Below are 16,612 nucleotides of genomic sequence, written 5' to 3'. Positions count from 1 at the left end.
TGACAGTGGAAAAGTCTAAAATGATTTAGATACTCTTAACAGACTACATCTAAAAAGTTAATAAAGTCAATTGTGATTTGTCTAAGAGTTATTTTCTAACTGATTTGTAAATCAAACATACCTTTCTAATAAATAGAATAAGTCCTCTTTTTAACCTAACTAATAAAGAAGTTTTAAAAAAGCCCTCGTGGAAAGAAGACTATAACTTCAAAAGCTCACCATTCTTACAACCATTCCCACCTACAGACCCTCTCTTTAGGAAATATTCAGGCCTCATCGTGTTGCGAATAATTTTTACTTTAATCAGTGTATATGCCCTGGTGAAAACCTACATATTCCTCAGTAGGAACACATAATTGCCCTCTTGTGATATTTATTTAGCATATAAGCTGACACTCACTCCCAAGGGTTGTTTGAGCTTTGCAAATTTTGAAATGCTCAGAAACATAAAGGTATAAAATATACGTTTTATAAAGAGCTAGTCAGAAGTGACTGCCATTAAGGGAGTTTGAGGTATGGTAATCAGGTGGGAAATTTCAAACTTATTTGTTTAAACATTGCGCTTAGTTTATGTAGACAGAAAATATTCAGCTGACTTCAAATTATGTCACTTTACACAAGATCCACAAAAAATTTAATGAAATTTGAAAAACTTATTTAAGACTTACATTTTATCTGTTTGTTTAATATTTGGACGTACAGTCTGGCAAGCACAGAATCCACAGGCTTTTTTTTTCATACATCCTGTAATCCGGGCCTGTAGACGCATTATTTTTTAATGAAAAGATACCAGGATTCTCCTTAAAGAGAAATCTGAAACCTTAAAATTCTTACTTTCTTTCTTTATGGTAGAAGTTTTAGTGGAATGTAACTCACACACACAAAAATGTACCCCTTTCACACTCACGGTTTGGTTGTTTTCAGTGTATCCACAGAACGGTGCGACCGCCAACACTACCTAATTCTGGAATATTTTCGTCATCCTAGAGCGAAACCCCATACCTGTTAGCATTCACTCTCCATATACTGCCCCACCCCACCTAGTTCTAGGGAGCTTAAAATTATCCGTCTACCTCTATGGATCTGACTGTTCTTGACGTTTCATGTATGAAGGGATCTTATAATACGTGGTCTTTGGGACTGGCTTCTTTCACTTAGGATACTGTTTTCACGGTTTATCCATGTTGTAGCACGTATAAGAATATCATTTCTTAATTTTTCGTGATGTTCTTTATTTTTTTCCCAATTATCTCTTAACTCAATATTATTTCGTATTAGTTTCAGGTGTACAGCAGGGTGGTTAGGCAGCTATGTACTTCACAGAGTGTTCCTTCCTGTATTTCTACTACCCTAACGGCACCAAACATAGTTTTTGCAATATTATTGACCAAACTCCCTAAGTTGTACTTCATATCTCCATGACTATTTTGTAACTACCAATCTGTACTTCTTAACACTCTCACCTTTTCACCCAGTCTTCTAACCAACCCTCTTCCCATCTGGCAATGATCAGCTTATCCACTGTACCTGTGAGTCTGTTTCTATTCTGTATGTTTATTTATTTTGTTCTTTAGATTCCTTCCCCATGTAAGTGAAATCAGGACACTTCGGTTGCTTCCATATTTTGGCTATTGTAAATAATGCTGTGATGAACATATGGGTGCATATATCTTCTCAAATTTGTGTTTTGGATTTCTTTGGATAGGACATTATTTCTCTCTTGCTGATTAATATTCCTTATTTGGGCATGCCACATTTTCCTTACCCATTCATCAGTTGGTGGACTTAAGGGTTGTTTTGACCTTTTGAGTATTGCGAGTAATGCTGCCATGAACATATGTGTGCAAATTTCTGTGTGAACGTATATTTTCATTTATCTTGAGTAGATACCTAGATATAGAATTGCTGGATTGTATGATAACTGGATGTTTAACTTTTTAAAGAATTGTAAATTCAGTTTTCAAAGTGATTACACCTTTTACATTTCCACTGATAACGTACAAGTGTTCGAATTTCTCGACATCCTTGCCAATACTTTTTATCCGTCTTTTTAATGACAGCCATCCTAGTGGGTGTGAAGTGACATTTCCCTGTGGTTTTGATTTGCGTTTTCCTTATGGAGAAAACCGATTCAAATTCTTTCCCCATTTATTATTGAATTAAGAGCTCTTAGATAAAAGTGCCTTATCAGATACATGATTTTTAAATCTTTTTTTTTTCATTTTGTGGGCTGCCTTTTCACTTTTTGATGATGTTTTTTGAAATACAAAAGTTTACAATAATGATGGTTCAATTTATCCAATTTTTCCATTGTTGTATTTAATTTTTGTGTTGTATCTAAGAAGGACTTTCTTTACTCAAGGTCGTAACATTTTATAGCTTAACTCTTATATTTAGGCCTGTGATTCATTTGAATTAATATTTGTATATTTTTAATATAGGGGTGCACCTTTATTCTTTTGCATGTGACTATTTGGTTGACTCCAGATATTTGTTGAAAATGTTTTTCTATTTCTATCGAATAGTGTTGGCACCCTTGTTAAAATGAATTGACTGTTCTTATAAAGGTTTATTTCTGGACTCAGTTCTACTCTCAATCTATATTTCATACTACTACCATACTTTCATGATTACCATAGATTTGTAGTAAGTTTTGATATTTGGAAATATGAATCTGCCAGCTTTATTTTGATTGATTTTGGGATGTTAAAATAACTTTGTATTTCTAGGATAAATCTAACTTTGTCATGGGATATAATCCTTTTCACACATTGTATGTTGCTGGTATCAGGTCCCTTGCATTTTGTTGAGGATTTTTTGTATTTATATTCATAAGAGACATCGGTCTATAGATTTTGTGTGATGTCTCTGGTTTCGACATCAGTAATAGTGACCTTACAGAATGAGTTGGAAGTGTTATCTCATCTTGTATTTTATGGAAGAGTTTGCAAAGAATTGGCGTTAATCTTTAAGTGTATTTATTTTTATTTTTATGGTTTTCTTTGTAATTTGCCCTTTGCTGTTGCTCAGTTGCAGACGGGTCAGGAAGGTGATATTCCTGCTGATCATTCTCTGTGGGGCATTTGACAGCGCAGCGGAAGTACAGGACTCCAAATAAAACTACTGACCTGTCATTCTGTCTACTTCTAGTGAACAGGGCTACACAGTCTGCCACCGGGGGACACGCTCAGTTGCACAAACAAATTAGAAGGCTTTTCCATCTTGAATGCAGAACCACAGTTGGAAAATGCCTTTCAGTGCCATTTTCCTCACTGGAGCCATGCCCGGCTGGCTCACTGTCCCCTCTTTGGGAACACTTACCTGTAACTTGTTGGTACAGATTTGTTTAGAAACATTATTGAAAGAGCCTATTCAGAAGTGTTATACGGACCTCTTCTTGAATAAGAGAGTCTGAGAACAAGGAGAGTTTGTTGAATCTCAAACATCATGGAAGGTAATAGGAATAATAAACATTTAGATTGTCTCCCTACCTGTTTCAAAGTACTTTTGGTCATTAATCACTCTAACATTTCAGTGGGAAAAATTAGCACTGAAGAAATAATAATAACAAACAAATAATTACTGTGTGCAAACCCTGTTTTAAATCCTTTGCATAATCTGTCTCTTTTATCCCTCAGAGCAATCAAATGAAGTCAATACTGATACTATTTTCCACTTTACAGATGTGGAAACTCGGAAACAGAGAGGTAATCTAAGTTGCTTGGTGTTAGGCTTGCGGAGAACGGTAGAGCCAGGAGTTGATGTAGGTTATGCGACTCCATAGCCCTGAAGCAGAAGTTAGAGCAGATCAGGCATATTTCACAGCAGGGACTCCAAATCAGGGTTTCTGTATTATGAGTCTTGAATTTATTAGTGATTTTTCTTTCTCTTGATAAAGAATAACATATTCAGTCAACATTTAAGAAATATTCATAAATGGTGTTCTCAGATGCAACTAAGGACTTGAGGCCACACAGACCTAATAGGAATAATGTAATGAACAGGTTAATAAAATAAATATTTAACATTTATTGAGTGTTTACTATGTTCCAAAGTGAGTGATTTACTTATAAAAATTAAATAAATGTGTAAAATAACAATGAAGTAGATATTATTATTATCACCTTCATTTCTAAATGAAACCACTAAAGCAAATATATTTAACTCACCCAACGTCAATTAGCAATAAGTGGCAGAGCCCAGATTTGAACCCAGAAAGTTTTGCTCCTGAGCCTGTTCTTAATTATTGTTATACAATTTTTCTAAGTAAGTAAACAGTCATCTGACATATGGTCACAGAAATACAGTCACACCAAGAAAGCAATGATAATGGATTATTGGGTTTATGCATGCGGAGGTTGGAGTCAGTTTGATAAGAGAGAAATATATTGTGGCTGAAAGGAGGAGACAGGCTTTTCTGCAAATATGAGACAATCAGAAACAAATATGAAAAAATTATTCAATTTTTAATTTTTATTTATTGATTTTTTTAGAGAGGAAGGGAGGGAGGAGAGATAAACATCTATTTGTTGTTCCACTTATTTATTCATTTATTGATTGATTCTTATATGTGCCCTGCCTGGGGATTAAACCCGCGATCTTGGTGTATCAGGACAGCACTCTAACCAACTGAGCTACCCCGCCATTGCCAAGAAAAATTAATTTTAAAAGGGAGGCTCTTAGCTTGTGCTTTGACAGAAGATGGGAAGAGATGATACGATGAAGTGTGTACTCAGATGCTGTGCCTGCTTGGTCCTGAGGGAGTTGCGGTCTGGCAGGGTGAAAAGGGACAGTTTGAAGGAGCAATTTTAGAAAATAGGTTTGATAAACTCAATTAGCACATAGAGATTGAATCAACAGATTACTATAAACTTCATTTACAAGTGTTTCTCGTAATGTAAGAAGCATCTGGAAATTAGCAAGGAAAATGTTGACCCGTTGGGGTAATATTTCTCCTTTAGAGCCAAAAGTATAATAGTTTTCGTTTTTTTAAATAGCAGTACAATTAGGTACTTGGGTTTATTCACCACTTTCCTTCATGGGAACACAAACATTTCCTATTGTTCTACAGTTTTCTGCATAGTGTTCTACCACCAATCAAGGCTACATATTCAGACCTCAGTGTTTGAGTGGGAAGAGAGTAGTCCCAGAGCCAGTCAGTGACCAGAGAGCTGGGTGTATCTGGACCAGTTTTTTTCCGGACGTGTGAGTCTTCTGGCCTGCGGCCGTGATGGATTTCAGAGCTCCCTTCATCTCCTGAAACCCCCATGTTCACCTCTTGGTCACGAAGTCACTCTTAACATTCTTCCAAGGTTGAGGCAATTTGCAACTTTAAAGAATCATCCAAATTATCAAAATTAATTTCTTGCAATGTTTTCTATGAGACAATTATTAAACTGAAGTTTCTAAGTTAGTTTCTAGGAGAGAAACACTATGTTTACATCAAAAGCAAATAAAACAATATTGCCCACTTGTTCTGTTCCTCATATGCAAACAAAAATCAATGAAAGTTGTGTCAAATACAGACACTTGAACACTACTTGTGGTTTGTTTCTACCTTTAAGGTAACCTGGTGGTTTATTTTCTCAAGTCCTCACACAGGTGTTCAGGAATACCAGGAGGGTGTGCCAAAAATCCCAACAGCCTGTATTACAGTAGAAGATGCAGAAATGATGTCAAGAATGGTTTCTCGTGGGAGCAGAATTGTCATCCAGCTGAAGATGGGGGCAAAGAATTATGCAGATGCTGATTCCTTCAACACTGTAGCAGAGATCATTGGTAGCAAGTATCCGGAGCAGGTGAGTGCAGTAGGTTGCCTGGGAATAGGGAGTTGTGTTCAAGAGATAACATGAATTTGCAGAGATGGTCCCTGTAGATTCATTAACTGCACATGCTTCATATATGTGTGCGTGTGTGCATTTTTTTCCATCAAAAGGGATGGGGAGAAAAGGCATACACCTGTAATTGAATAACAACAAAAATTTTAAAAAAGTTTTACTACATTGATTGAAGAAGGACTAATTGAAGGGTAGAATAGCATACACATGTGGTGGAAATTCAACCTCTGAAGAGCTGAGAGCAATATTTGTACGTAATTGTTGTATTTATTCCATTTGGAACCAGCTTGGCATCTGAGATCATATCAATAACTGATAGTTCTTATGATTATTATGTGGGTTATCTTATTTCATCCTTTCAAAGATCAGTGAAAGAGGACTATTTTTTTTTCATTTTATACATAAGGAAACTAACACAGAGAGAAATACTTGCTTAAGGTCCATACAACTAGTAAGTGCCCGAGAAAGGACGCACACCCGGGACCATATGAATTTTAAACCGAACTTTAAACTACAGTTTATGTGCAATATTCGAAGTTTTTTAAGTTAAGTTTGAAAATTAAATAGTACTAGGGGAAAGTCTACCACAGGTGGCAAACACAAGGCCCGCGGGCCCATTCCGGCTCTCCACCTTGTTTTATCCGGCCTGGCACCTTGTTTCTACCCAGCAGCAACACCGGGCTCCTTGCCCCTAGTTAAGGAGTAGTTACATTTATACAGTCCTAAAATTACATTCGGCCTTTGAAGGCAACTGTGAGGCTGATGCGGCCCCCAGTGAAAATGAGTTTGATACCCCTGGATCTAGACTATATACTAGCCGCAGATTAAATAACTTTGGCAAGTAAGTCACTCTCTGCATCTTAGAGAATATGCCTGTAAAGAAAGCATGGAATATATGACTAAGGATTATTGTGAGGGCTAGATCAGATCATTCAAGTCCCATATCCCAGTACAGAGTTTGACATATCCCAGGTGCTCACTGAATGGGAGTTTACGTCATATGGCGTGAAGTGTACAACAAACTGTTTTTATAAGGTTTCTGGATCAAATTTACTTTATTGGTAGTTATTAAAATTCTGAAAATGGCTTCATATTATTTTAAGCTTCTTATATAAAATAGCTTCTTTTAGTAAATTAAAAATAAAGTTATCCAGGAATTTCAGACTTGTATTTTGTTTAAGGAGACCAATTGGATGAAGGAAAAAGGGAGTAGTGGTGGAGAAACAGCCCTCTGCACATGTCTTGACTCAGGACCTCTCGCATTTTTGTTTTGGGTTCAGCAGTCTTTTCTTCTTTCCCAAATTACCTGCTTCCTGGACTCAGGCACGAATCAATCAGCCCTGGGGTTGTAGCCACAGGGATAACAGAAAAGCATGATCTCAGTGGGCCCGTTGGGAGTGAGATGGCTATAGAGAAATTTTGTTTCAAATATTGAGAAAACAGAGATCCAAGATGGTGGCAGACTAGGTGTATGTTACACTCACCTCTTCCCAGGACCAAACTGGAATTACAACTAAAATATAGAACAATCAACCTGAATAACCACCTGAATACCAGCTGAATAGAAATCTTATAAGAAAGGATTTATAGAAGAAGCCACATTGAGACTGGTAGGAAGAGTGGAGACCTGGAAAAGGCTGGTCCCACACCCACAGGCAGTGGCTGAGATTCTGGAGGGATGTCTCAGCTGCCAAGGTTCCCCTGAGGAGCTGGGGTCTCAACCCCAAGCCAGGTTTCCCCAGCCCAGAGTACCAGAGACAGGAAGAGGCACACACATAACCTCAGGCTGTGATAATCAGCAGGGATTCTGTCTGCCAGGGAGAGAGAGGAGTCTTCTAGAGACACAGGCATCACCCTAAGGGCCAACACACAAAATCTTGTTTACATCCTCTCATCCTGTGGTCCAGGGGAGGGAAGGTGGAGCAGAATGGAGTAGAGTGAGGAAAACTGGGGTTTGTGGCTCTGGGGAGAGAGCTGAGGGGACAGCTGCTGGGACCCCTGTGCTGAGTCACTCTCCCACACCACAGACATCACTTTTCTTGGGTGGATCATGCCCCTTCTTACAGCATCAGCCTGGGGGAATACAATATCCCCACACTCTGGACTCTCTCTCCCCCCACCCTGTCGAGCTCATGCTATGGGCCAGGGTGTAGAGGTCTGTGCAGATCCAGGGGTTGACAATGACTGAGTGGTGTGGCTTTGGGGCTGGGGCCCTTCCCCCACTTTACCATGAACCTGATTGGCACTTCCTCCTCAGTAGAGTTCCTCTAGCCCCACCCTCCATGTGTCCTCAACCTCTCAACTTGTGGTGGCCCTGCCTTGCTGAGGTCTGGGCAGAATCCCAGACACACTGAGTTATATGGCTCTGGGATGTGGACCTCTCCTCCCACATCCTCCCAGGCCTGACTGGCACCTCTGTCTCAAGGGAGATCCACTAGCCCCACCATCTTGACTCCCAGCAACCCCACCCTGTTGAGCTAGGGCTCCTGGCAGAATCTTGGACCACTGAGTTTTATAGTTCTAGAACAGGTGCCATTTATTTGTCACATGCCTGGTTAGTACAGAGCCATCCTTTCACAAGGCCAAATTTTGGTCTGTCTGGGTTTAATAAACTCTGCTGGTCTCATTGTGATGACTCCTTGAGACCCTGCCCCACCACAAAGGTCTGCAGGCAGCCAGCAGGTGGCACCTAGATTTGGTTTACCCTATGATATTTGTTGAGTGGCTTTAGACCAAGCACTGGCACTGACTTTAACCTGTATCAGTCTGGTGAACACCACTTGCCCCTACCTGATGACTCACTGAGAATCTACTTCATGCAACTGGAGTACCATCAGAGGCTCTTTCAGTGACTGAGCCTATCAGGTAGCTGGTAGGTAGAGGCAGGCAGAAGACACCTCAGGGTGCCATGGGACTTTTGCTGACATGCTTGGGCCCAGTGCTGGTAACAGCTAGGCTTAGTGCACAGCTTGGTCCTTCCTGCATACACCCAGGCCCAGCAGAGGCAGCCACAAACTGTGGATCTCTTTGTAGCTCCAAACAGGTTGCTCAGTGTTAGTCACCACCAGCATCTGACATTGGTCAGTGCCAGAGGCCCTCCCAGGAGGCTGCAGAACCAATACACCCAGTGGTGAACTTCTGAAAACATCAGAGTAGGATCTAATTAGCTTCATAAACAGCATGTCCAAAGGCATATCTCAGCAGGCACCAGACCCCGCTATGAATTCTGCTTTGTGTGGTCAACACCTGCACAGCAGCTCATACATTGTAGTTGGGGTCAGTCCTCACAGTCTGCCTGAGGGTCAACTCCACACACGAACAGGCCAATAGCAATCAAGACTCAATTATAATAGAAGGGCTCACATAACTGACACAAGAGACATTCCCAGAACACCCAATTCAGGTGATCAAGAAAATTGTGCCACTTGGTCCCACAGGACACCTACTACATCAGGCCACCCTACCAAGACTGGGAGTCATATCAAATCTACCTAACACGCATACACAAACACAAAGAGGCAGCCAAAATGAAGAGACAAAGAAACATACCCCAAATGAAAGAACTGGAGAAATCTCCAGGAAAAGAGCTAAATGAAATGGAGGCAAGAAATTTATCAGATATAGCATTCAAAAAAATGGTTATAAGGATGCTTAAGGAATTTAGTGAGAACTTCAACAAAGAGACAGTAAGCATTAAAAAGGACATAGAAACCGTAAAAAACAAACAGTCAGAAATGAAGAATACACTAGAAGGAATAAATAGAGGGTCTACTTTAAGAAGAAGAAGGAAAAGAAAAAAACAAGAACACAATCATAAAGAATAAAATGGCAGTAAATATGTACCTGTCTATAATCACTTTAAATGTAAATGGCTTAAATGATCCAATCAAAAGATACCGGGTAGCAGAATGGAAAAGAAAAGAAGGCCCATAATGCTGCCTACAAGAAACTCACCTCAGAATGAAAGATACACACAGACTAAAAGTAAAGGGTTGGAAAATGATATTTCATGCAAATGGAAATGAAAAGAAAAAGCTGGGCTAGAAATACTCATATCAGACAGACGTCATAATAAAGGACATAACAAGAGTCAAAGAAGGACATTACATAATGCTAAGGGGCTCAATCCAAGAGGATATAACCCTTGTAAATATTTATGCACCCTACATAGGAGCACCAATATATAAAGAAAATCTTGAAGGACACAAAGAAAGAAAGCAACAGTAATACAGTCATAGTTGAGGATTCTAACACCCCATCAATATCAGTGGATAGATAGATCTTCCAGAGAGAAAATCAGTAAGGAGATAGTGGCCTTAAACCACACACTAGATCAGATGGATTTAACTGATATCTTCAGAGCGTGTCACACCACAGCAGCAGAGCATTCTTCCCAAGTGCACATAGAACATTTTAGAGGATAGACCACATGTTAGGACACAAAACAAGTCTCAATAAACTTAAGCTTGAAATCATATCAAGTATCTTCTCTGGCCATAATGGTATGAAACTAGAAATCAATCATTAAAAAAAGTTAAAAAATAAAAAAAACCCTGAAAAAATGAAAAAATGAAAACTAAATAACATGTTACTAAACAATGAATGGGTTAAGAATGAGATCAAGAGAGAAATCGAAAGATTCCTGGAAACAAATGAAAATAGGAACACAACCCAAAATCTGGTGGGCACCGTGAAAGCAGTCCTAACAGGGAAACTCATAGCATTACAGGTCTACCACAAGAAACAAGAAAAATCTCAAATAAACGATCTAACTCTACACCTAAAGGAACTAGAAGAACAAACAAAGCCCAAAATGAGTGGAAGGAAGGCAATAATGACGATCAGAACAGAAATAAATGAAACACAGTCTAAAAAAATAATATAAAAGATCAATGAAATCAAGAGCCGATTCTTTGAAAAGATAAGCAAGATTGACAAACTTTTACCCAGACTTATCAAGAAAAAGAGAGAGAAAACTCAAACAAGTAAAATCAGAGATGAAAGAGGAGGACTACCAGCTGGTGCCACAGAAATAAAAGGGATTGTAAGAAAATATTAGGAACAACTATATGCCAACAAATTGGACAATCTAGACCTAATGGTAAATTCCTAGAAACATACAATCTTTCACAACTAAATCAGAATGAATCAAAATCTAAATAGACCAATTACAACTAATGAAATTGAAGCAGTAATAATAATAATAATAATAATAAAAACCTTTCCACAAACTGTTGAATTTTACCAAGCATTCAAAGAAGAACTCACACCTCTCCTTTTCAAACTATTTCAAAAAATTCAAAAGGTGGCAAGGCACACAAGCTTTACTTTACGAGGCCAATATTGTCCTAATTCCAAAACCAGGTAAAGAAACTATGAAAAAAGAAAATTATAGGCCAATATCCCTGATAAACATAGATGCTAAAATCATCAACAAAATATTAAAAAATCAGACCCAGTAATACATTAAAAAGATCATAATCCATGATCAAGTGGGCTTTATTCTGGTGATGCAAAGTTGGTACAGTATCTGCAAATCGATAAATGTGATACACCAAATTAACCCGATGAAAGATAAAAATCAAATGATCAGAAGCATTTGATAAAATCTAGCACCCATTTATGATACAAAATCTCAGCAAAGTGGGATTAGAGGGAGCATACCTCAGCACAATAAAGGCCATATATGACAAACCCACAGCCAACAGCATACTCAATGGGCAAAAACTAAAACATTTCTCTAAGATTGGGACAAGACAGAGATATCTGCTTTCACCACTTTCAACATAGTACTGGAAGCCCTAGCCAAACCAATTAGACAATAAGAAGAAATAAAAGGCCTCCAAACTGAAAAGGAAAACTGTCATTATTTGCAGATGACATGTTACTGTACATAGAGAACCCTAAAGATTCCACCAAAAAACTACTAGAACTGATAAATGAATTCAGTAAAGTTAGCAGGATACAAAACAAATATCCAGAAATAAGCTGCATTTTCATTCACCGATAATGGACTGACTATCAGAAAGGGAAACAGAAAACAATCCCATATACAATTGCATAAAAATAATACCTTGGAATAAATTTAACCAAGGAGGGCCTGCATTGAAGAAAGAAATTGAGGAAGATACAAATAAGTGGAAGCATGTAAGTGCTCATGGATGGGAAGAATTAGCATCATTAAAATGTCCACACCACCTCCCAGCACAGTCAGAAACTTCAAACTGTGTTTCATTCTCTCCTCTTTATCACTGTCCTATAGCCATGTGCTAAGTATTATTCAATCCACTTTCAGTGTATTTTAAAATAATCGGTTACTGCCTTGCCTTTACTGTCATTATTGTCTCAGTTCAAACGCTTGCTATTTCCCTACTGATTGTTTTCTTCTGATCTCTCCCTCACTTCTGTACTTTTGTGGGGCAGCTCAGTTTCCTGGTATGACACCGATTTGCACGGTATTTCCCTGCTGTCAGGCCCCCTCTCCTGCTCCCTGTAGGACAAGGCTTATGATAAAGATAAAATTGGAATGCGTACTCAGAGGTGAGCAAAAGACAGAACGTGGGAGGGGAGTTTGGAAGGGTTAAGTAGGAGGCAATTATAGTTAAGAGGAAATTACACAGTAACATTCATAATTGAGCAGAAAATGAGAATGGAGAAAGAGGGAAAAGAAATATATGACAGAGATTCAAATGCCAACTAAAAACTATTCTTTCATTGGCCAACAAAGGAGTTCAACCCTCCTAAATCCTGGCAAACTTTTCTGTAATTGTCCAACTGTATTTTTAATTATCAGTAATGCTGACAGGGGCATAAACATTGGTCTTGATAGTTTAGGTTGACTAACTTATCTCTGACACATCCTCGCTACCTTACTTCACATCACACTAAAGAACAGTGCTAAATAACGCTGAGCAGAGGAGTTGAAATGGAAATTATCTCCCAAACAGAAGTCGTATAGAAATTATCATTATTCTGTCTGCAGGTCGAACCTCCTGGGTGACGTGAAGGTGGGCCAACAGTCATGCAGTGGCTGGCAGACACTATTCATTGCCAACATCCAGCACAAGCCATTACATGTCGTTATTCATGCACAACACTCTAATGAAAGGAAGCCATAAGCACATAAAGAATTCTTTTGATTTGGCCTAAAGGACCACGGAAAAGGTGTGGTGAATTTCAGCTCTGGAAAGATATATATGTGACTGATGGAGCATTAACACATTTCAAAACCCTATTGCATAATCAGGCCATAAGCCTGGACTGAATTAACCACAGGCTTTTAAAAATGCCAACAATACAAACACTTTATTGGGTTTCAACATGTGAAATGTCAGCGTAGGGGTATTACACATATTAACCCTACTCTCTTCCTAAAGAACCCACAGTGCCACATTTTGACCTACTGCAAGCCCCCATTTCTCTCTCCACTTGACCTCTTCAGAAACTGCCCCTCTGTGATCTGGGCACGTTTTGGAGGGTTCAGCAGACCTTGACTTTGACCGCATGCATTTCGTGGGGACAAAGCAGTCCTCCGGGAGCTCTCACAGTGGGCACCTAAGCTCCTTTCTTTTAGCTGATTCCTTGGGGAATCTTCATATCTGTGAGGCCCATCTACGGTTGAGAATGCGTCTGAGGGTGAGAATGAAAGCTCTTTGACTTCTGAGCTGATTCGCCCTGGTGCTAAAATAGCATATTTTTTCTGCCCCCATTCATTAAGGAACTAATTTACATTGGAACATTCACAGGACACTTGTTGCCATTCATGAATAGGTTTTATTTTTTTATTAAATCAGTGGAGGTATCCTAACACAGAATAGTCTTAGACAGCGGCAGAGAGGTAGAGGGTCTTGGTAATCCAGTACCAATCCCCTTACCTTTAAGTGAGCAAACTGAATCACGAGGGACTTAGCTCAGGGGACACAATAAATTTGTGAAAGGGACACACCTGGAATCAGTCTCCAGATTTCCTGACTCCCATTTCTTTTTACCCCAATGTAATTCCATTGTGCCTGGGCACACCTTAGCTGGATAGTGTCTAAATCTGAGGGATGGGGGTAGATTCAGGATACAGGCATTACACAGCCTGTATTACATACAAGTCATTACATAGGAGAAATTGTGTTGTACTTCCATGCTTTTGCTCCTGGCTTCTCTTTTTTAGCACAAAGAGATGCACATACTTTCCCTGGTTGTCTCAGAATTTCCTTAGAGCTTTCAATGGGGTGAGACCCAGGACACCCATCTGTGCTTGGTCTGTTTCTTCTATGCATCCTCCCTCCTTCAGGTCTTTCTCGCGTCTCATTCCTTTTTAGCTCCTTGTCATTTCGGGAGAGGATGTGATGGGTGAAGGCTTTCCATGGTGTTAAGGATGCTTTATGATGCCTTATTTCCCTGTACCCCTGTCCACACCCTTTCACTCCCACCAATCAGGTAATCCGGCATTGGAACACAGATGAAGCCAAAATTGCTCTATTACCAATCACATTGTTAAAAATAAACCTCTTTTTATTTTGAAATAATTTTAAACTCATAAGAAGGTACAAACATAATGTTGAGGGTTTGGATGTACCCTTTGACCAGCTTCCCCAACGATAACATCTTACGTAACTGCAGTATATTAACTTGAGGAAACCGGTGAGACAATCCTCCTGAGAATGGGGGCTTCCTTGTGAAGCAGGGGCTAGCTGCCTGCGGGCGTCCTCTGTGTACCACCCAGTGTGGGACGATGCTGTTCTGGCATTATGTCCAATAGTCCTTTCCTGGCCAGGGTGCTTTCAGGGTATTCCAATCAAACAAGCAAACGGACACAGAAGGAGGGTTGTGTTTGAACTGACCTGGCAGGAGAGGAAATCACCTAAAAATAGGGGTTAAGCACCTGCAGGAGAGACTCTCTTACCATGTTGAGTCTTGGGACTGGCCCATTTCTTTGGCTTTTCAAGTTTCCTATGCCTTATTCTGAAGCTTGCTTAGTAAAGGCACTATTTAAAAAATTTTAACTTCCTCAAGAATTCTTATGAGGGGCATTGTGTGGAAAAGTGTTGGAGATTTTTTCCTTCTGTTGATAATACCCAAACCCATTTTGATAAAACCCTGATGAGTGGAATTGCCTTTTACATGCCTTTTTCCTACAGCAGTTATTTTCATGGCTTCAAAAAACAATTTCAGTTTCCTATGCTGGTATTATTTCAAATATAATACAACACTGTGCAGGCTAGTGGGAAACATTGAAACAAAAGCTCTAGTTTGTCAAGTGAACACTTCACTTTCTCTTTTTCTTCTTCTTCTTCTTTAAAAAAAAGAATGTGGGTTAAATTTTCCCAACATCATCACTACTGACATTCTGGGCCAAATGCTTCTTTGCTGCGGGGATCTGTCTTGTGTATTATAGAATATTTCACAGCATCCTCCCTCGTCCCCTATAGTTGTGACCATAAAAATGTCTCCAGACATTGCCAAATGTCTGGGACAAAAGTCGCCCCAAATGAGAGCCACTGGTGTGGAGTGCAGGAAAGAACACTGGGTGGGTTTTGCCAGGCGTAGATTCTGGTTTTAGTTTGTGACAAAGAAGCAGAGGGACCTTGGACCACGTAATCCTTCAGCAATAGAATGGGGGGCTTTGTCTGGAAAATCTGGAAGGTCATAGAATCCCGTTATTTAAAAGGTATTACTCGGAGATCACCCTGAGACTGATGGTGCACACTGTAGACTGTTCGATAGTAACAAGACACGGAGGGAGCCCTTTCACTATTTCACAGCGTAGGGGGTGTCGGTAGGTGTTTTTGTTTGTTTATATTCTGTATTGAAATATAGTTACGAGCTCTTCTTTAAAAAGCAAAACAAGCTCCTGTTTTGTGGCATTTCTTAGTCTTTACTGTGCTAATGTGCATTGGGAATTTTTAAGAGATAGTTTTGCAATATATTCCCCAAACTTTTTTGAGAAATAGTAGGATAGAGGCCCAAGATCCATTGGGTAGCTTATGCTTTGCTGTTTTTTTAAATATTCAGTTTTTCAGCTATACATTAATTCCACACACTTATTATCTGGTGCGTGTCAGGTACATGGCACGAGGGTGGGAGCAATAGCCTTGACAGAATAGCACCTAAGCGCAGAATAGCACTGCGCTTAGTTAGAAATGTAGCCTGCAGACGTCAGATCCCGCCTCTTACTTTTTGTTGGTAGTTTATTTTGCCTCTCTGATCCTCAATAAATACTAGCCTTCTCTGCAGAAGACAGAGCGTATGAGCGTATGCAAAAGCAAGGAGTTGAGAAATAGGAGAGGCACATCAGGAGGGACTACGGAGGGGCTGGCAGGCCCTGTGAAGGCCTGGGGCCTTGTCCTGTTGGCAGTAGGGAGGGACTGAAGGGTTTTCACGGTAGACTTGTATTTTAGTTCACTCTGGCCGTGGCATACATTTGAAGGAGCAAAGATTGAAATCTAGTGAGGAGATAACAGGACTTGAACTGAGACTGTTGAAATAGGTGAAAAAGAGGAGGAGGAGTCAGGAAATGTTTAGGAAATCAAATGGGCAGAAGTTGTTAGTCATCACGTAGGGAGAAAAAGAAGGGTAAGTCAGTTTAGGTGAGCAGGAAAATTTATTCATTAATTCTGTAAGAGTTTACTGAGCTTGCACTCGATGTGGGGTGTATCAAAGTGCCCTCACAGAACTCGGGGCTTCGTGGCAGAGACTGGAAGGGAAATAAGTAACTGCGATAGAAGGCGGTAAGTGTCATCACGTGGCAGCTACTAGGTACAATGAGGGCTCATTTCAGAGGA

General features: G+C 39.7%; 1 protein-coding gene across 1 annotated transcript in view; it reads left to right on the top strand.

The window, feature by feature from the left end:
• Window positions 1-16,612, top strand: part of CPQ (carboxypeptidase Q) — a 399,977-nt gene that overhangs the window by 168,132 nt on the left and 215,233 nt on the right. The window contains exon 4 of the mRNA XM_053930262.2: window positions 5,591-5,798. Within this exon, the coding sequence (XP_053786237.1) occupies window positions 5,591-5,798 (208 nt within the window). The remainder of the gene's footprint in view (window positions 1-5,590; window positions 5,799-16,612) is intronic.

The sequence above is a fragment of the Desmodus rotundus genome, chromosome 8 (assembly GCF_022682495.2).
Source record: "Desmodus rotundus isolate HL8 chromosome 8, HLdesRot8A.1, whole genome shotgun sequence".
Taxonomy (NCBI): Eukaryota; Metazoa; Chordata; class Mammalia; order Chiroptera; family Phyllostomidae; genus Desmodus; species Desmodus rotundus.
The sequence above is the reverse complement of the archived record's forward strand: the minus strand, read 5'-3'. Positions and strand labels throughout refer to the sequence as shown.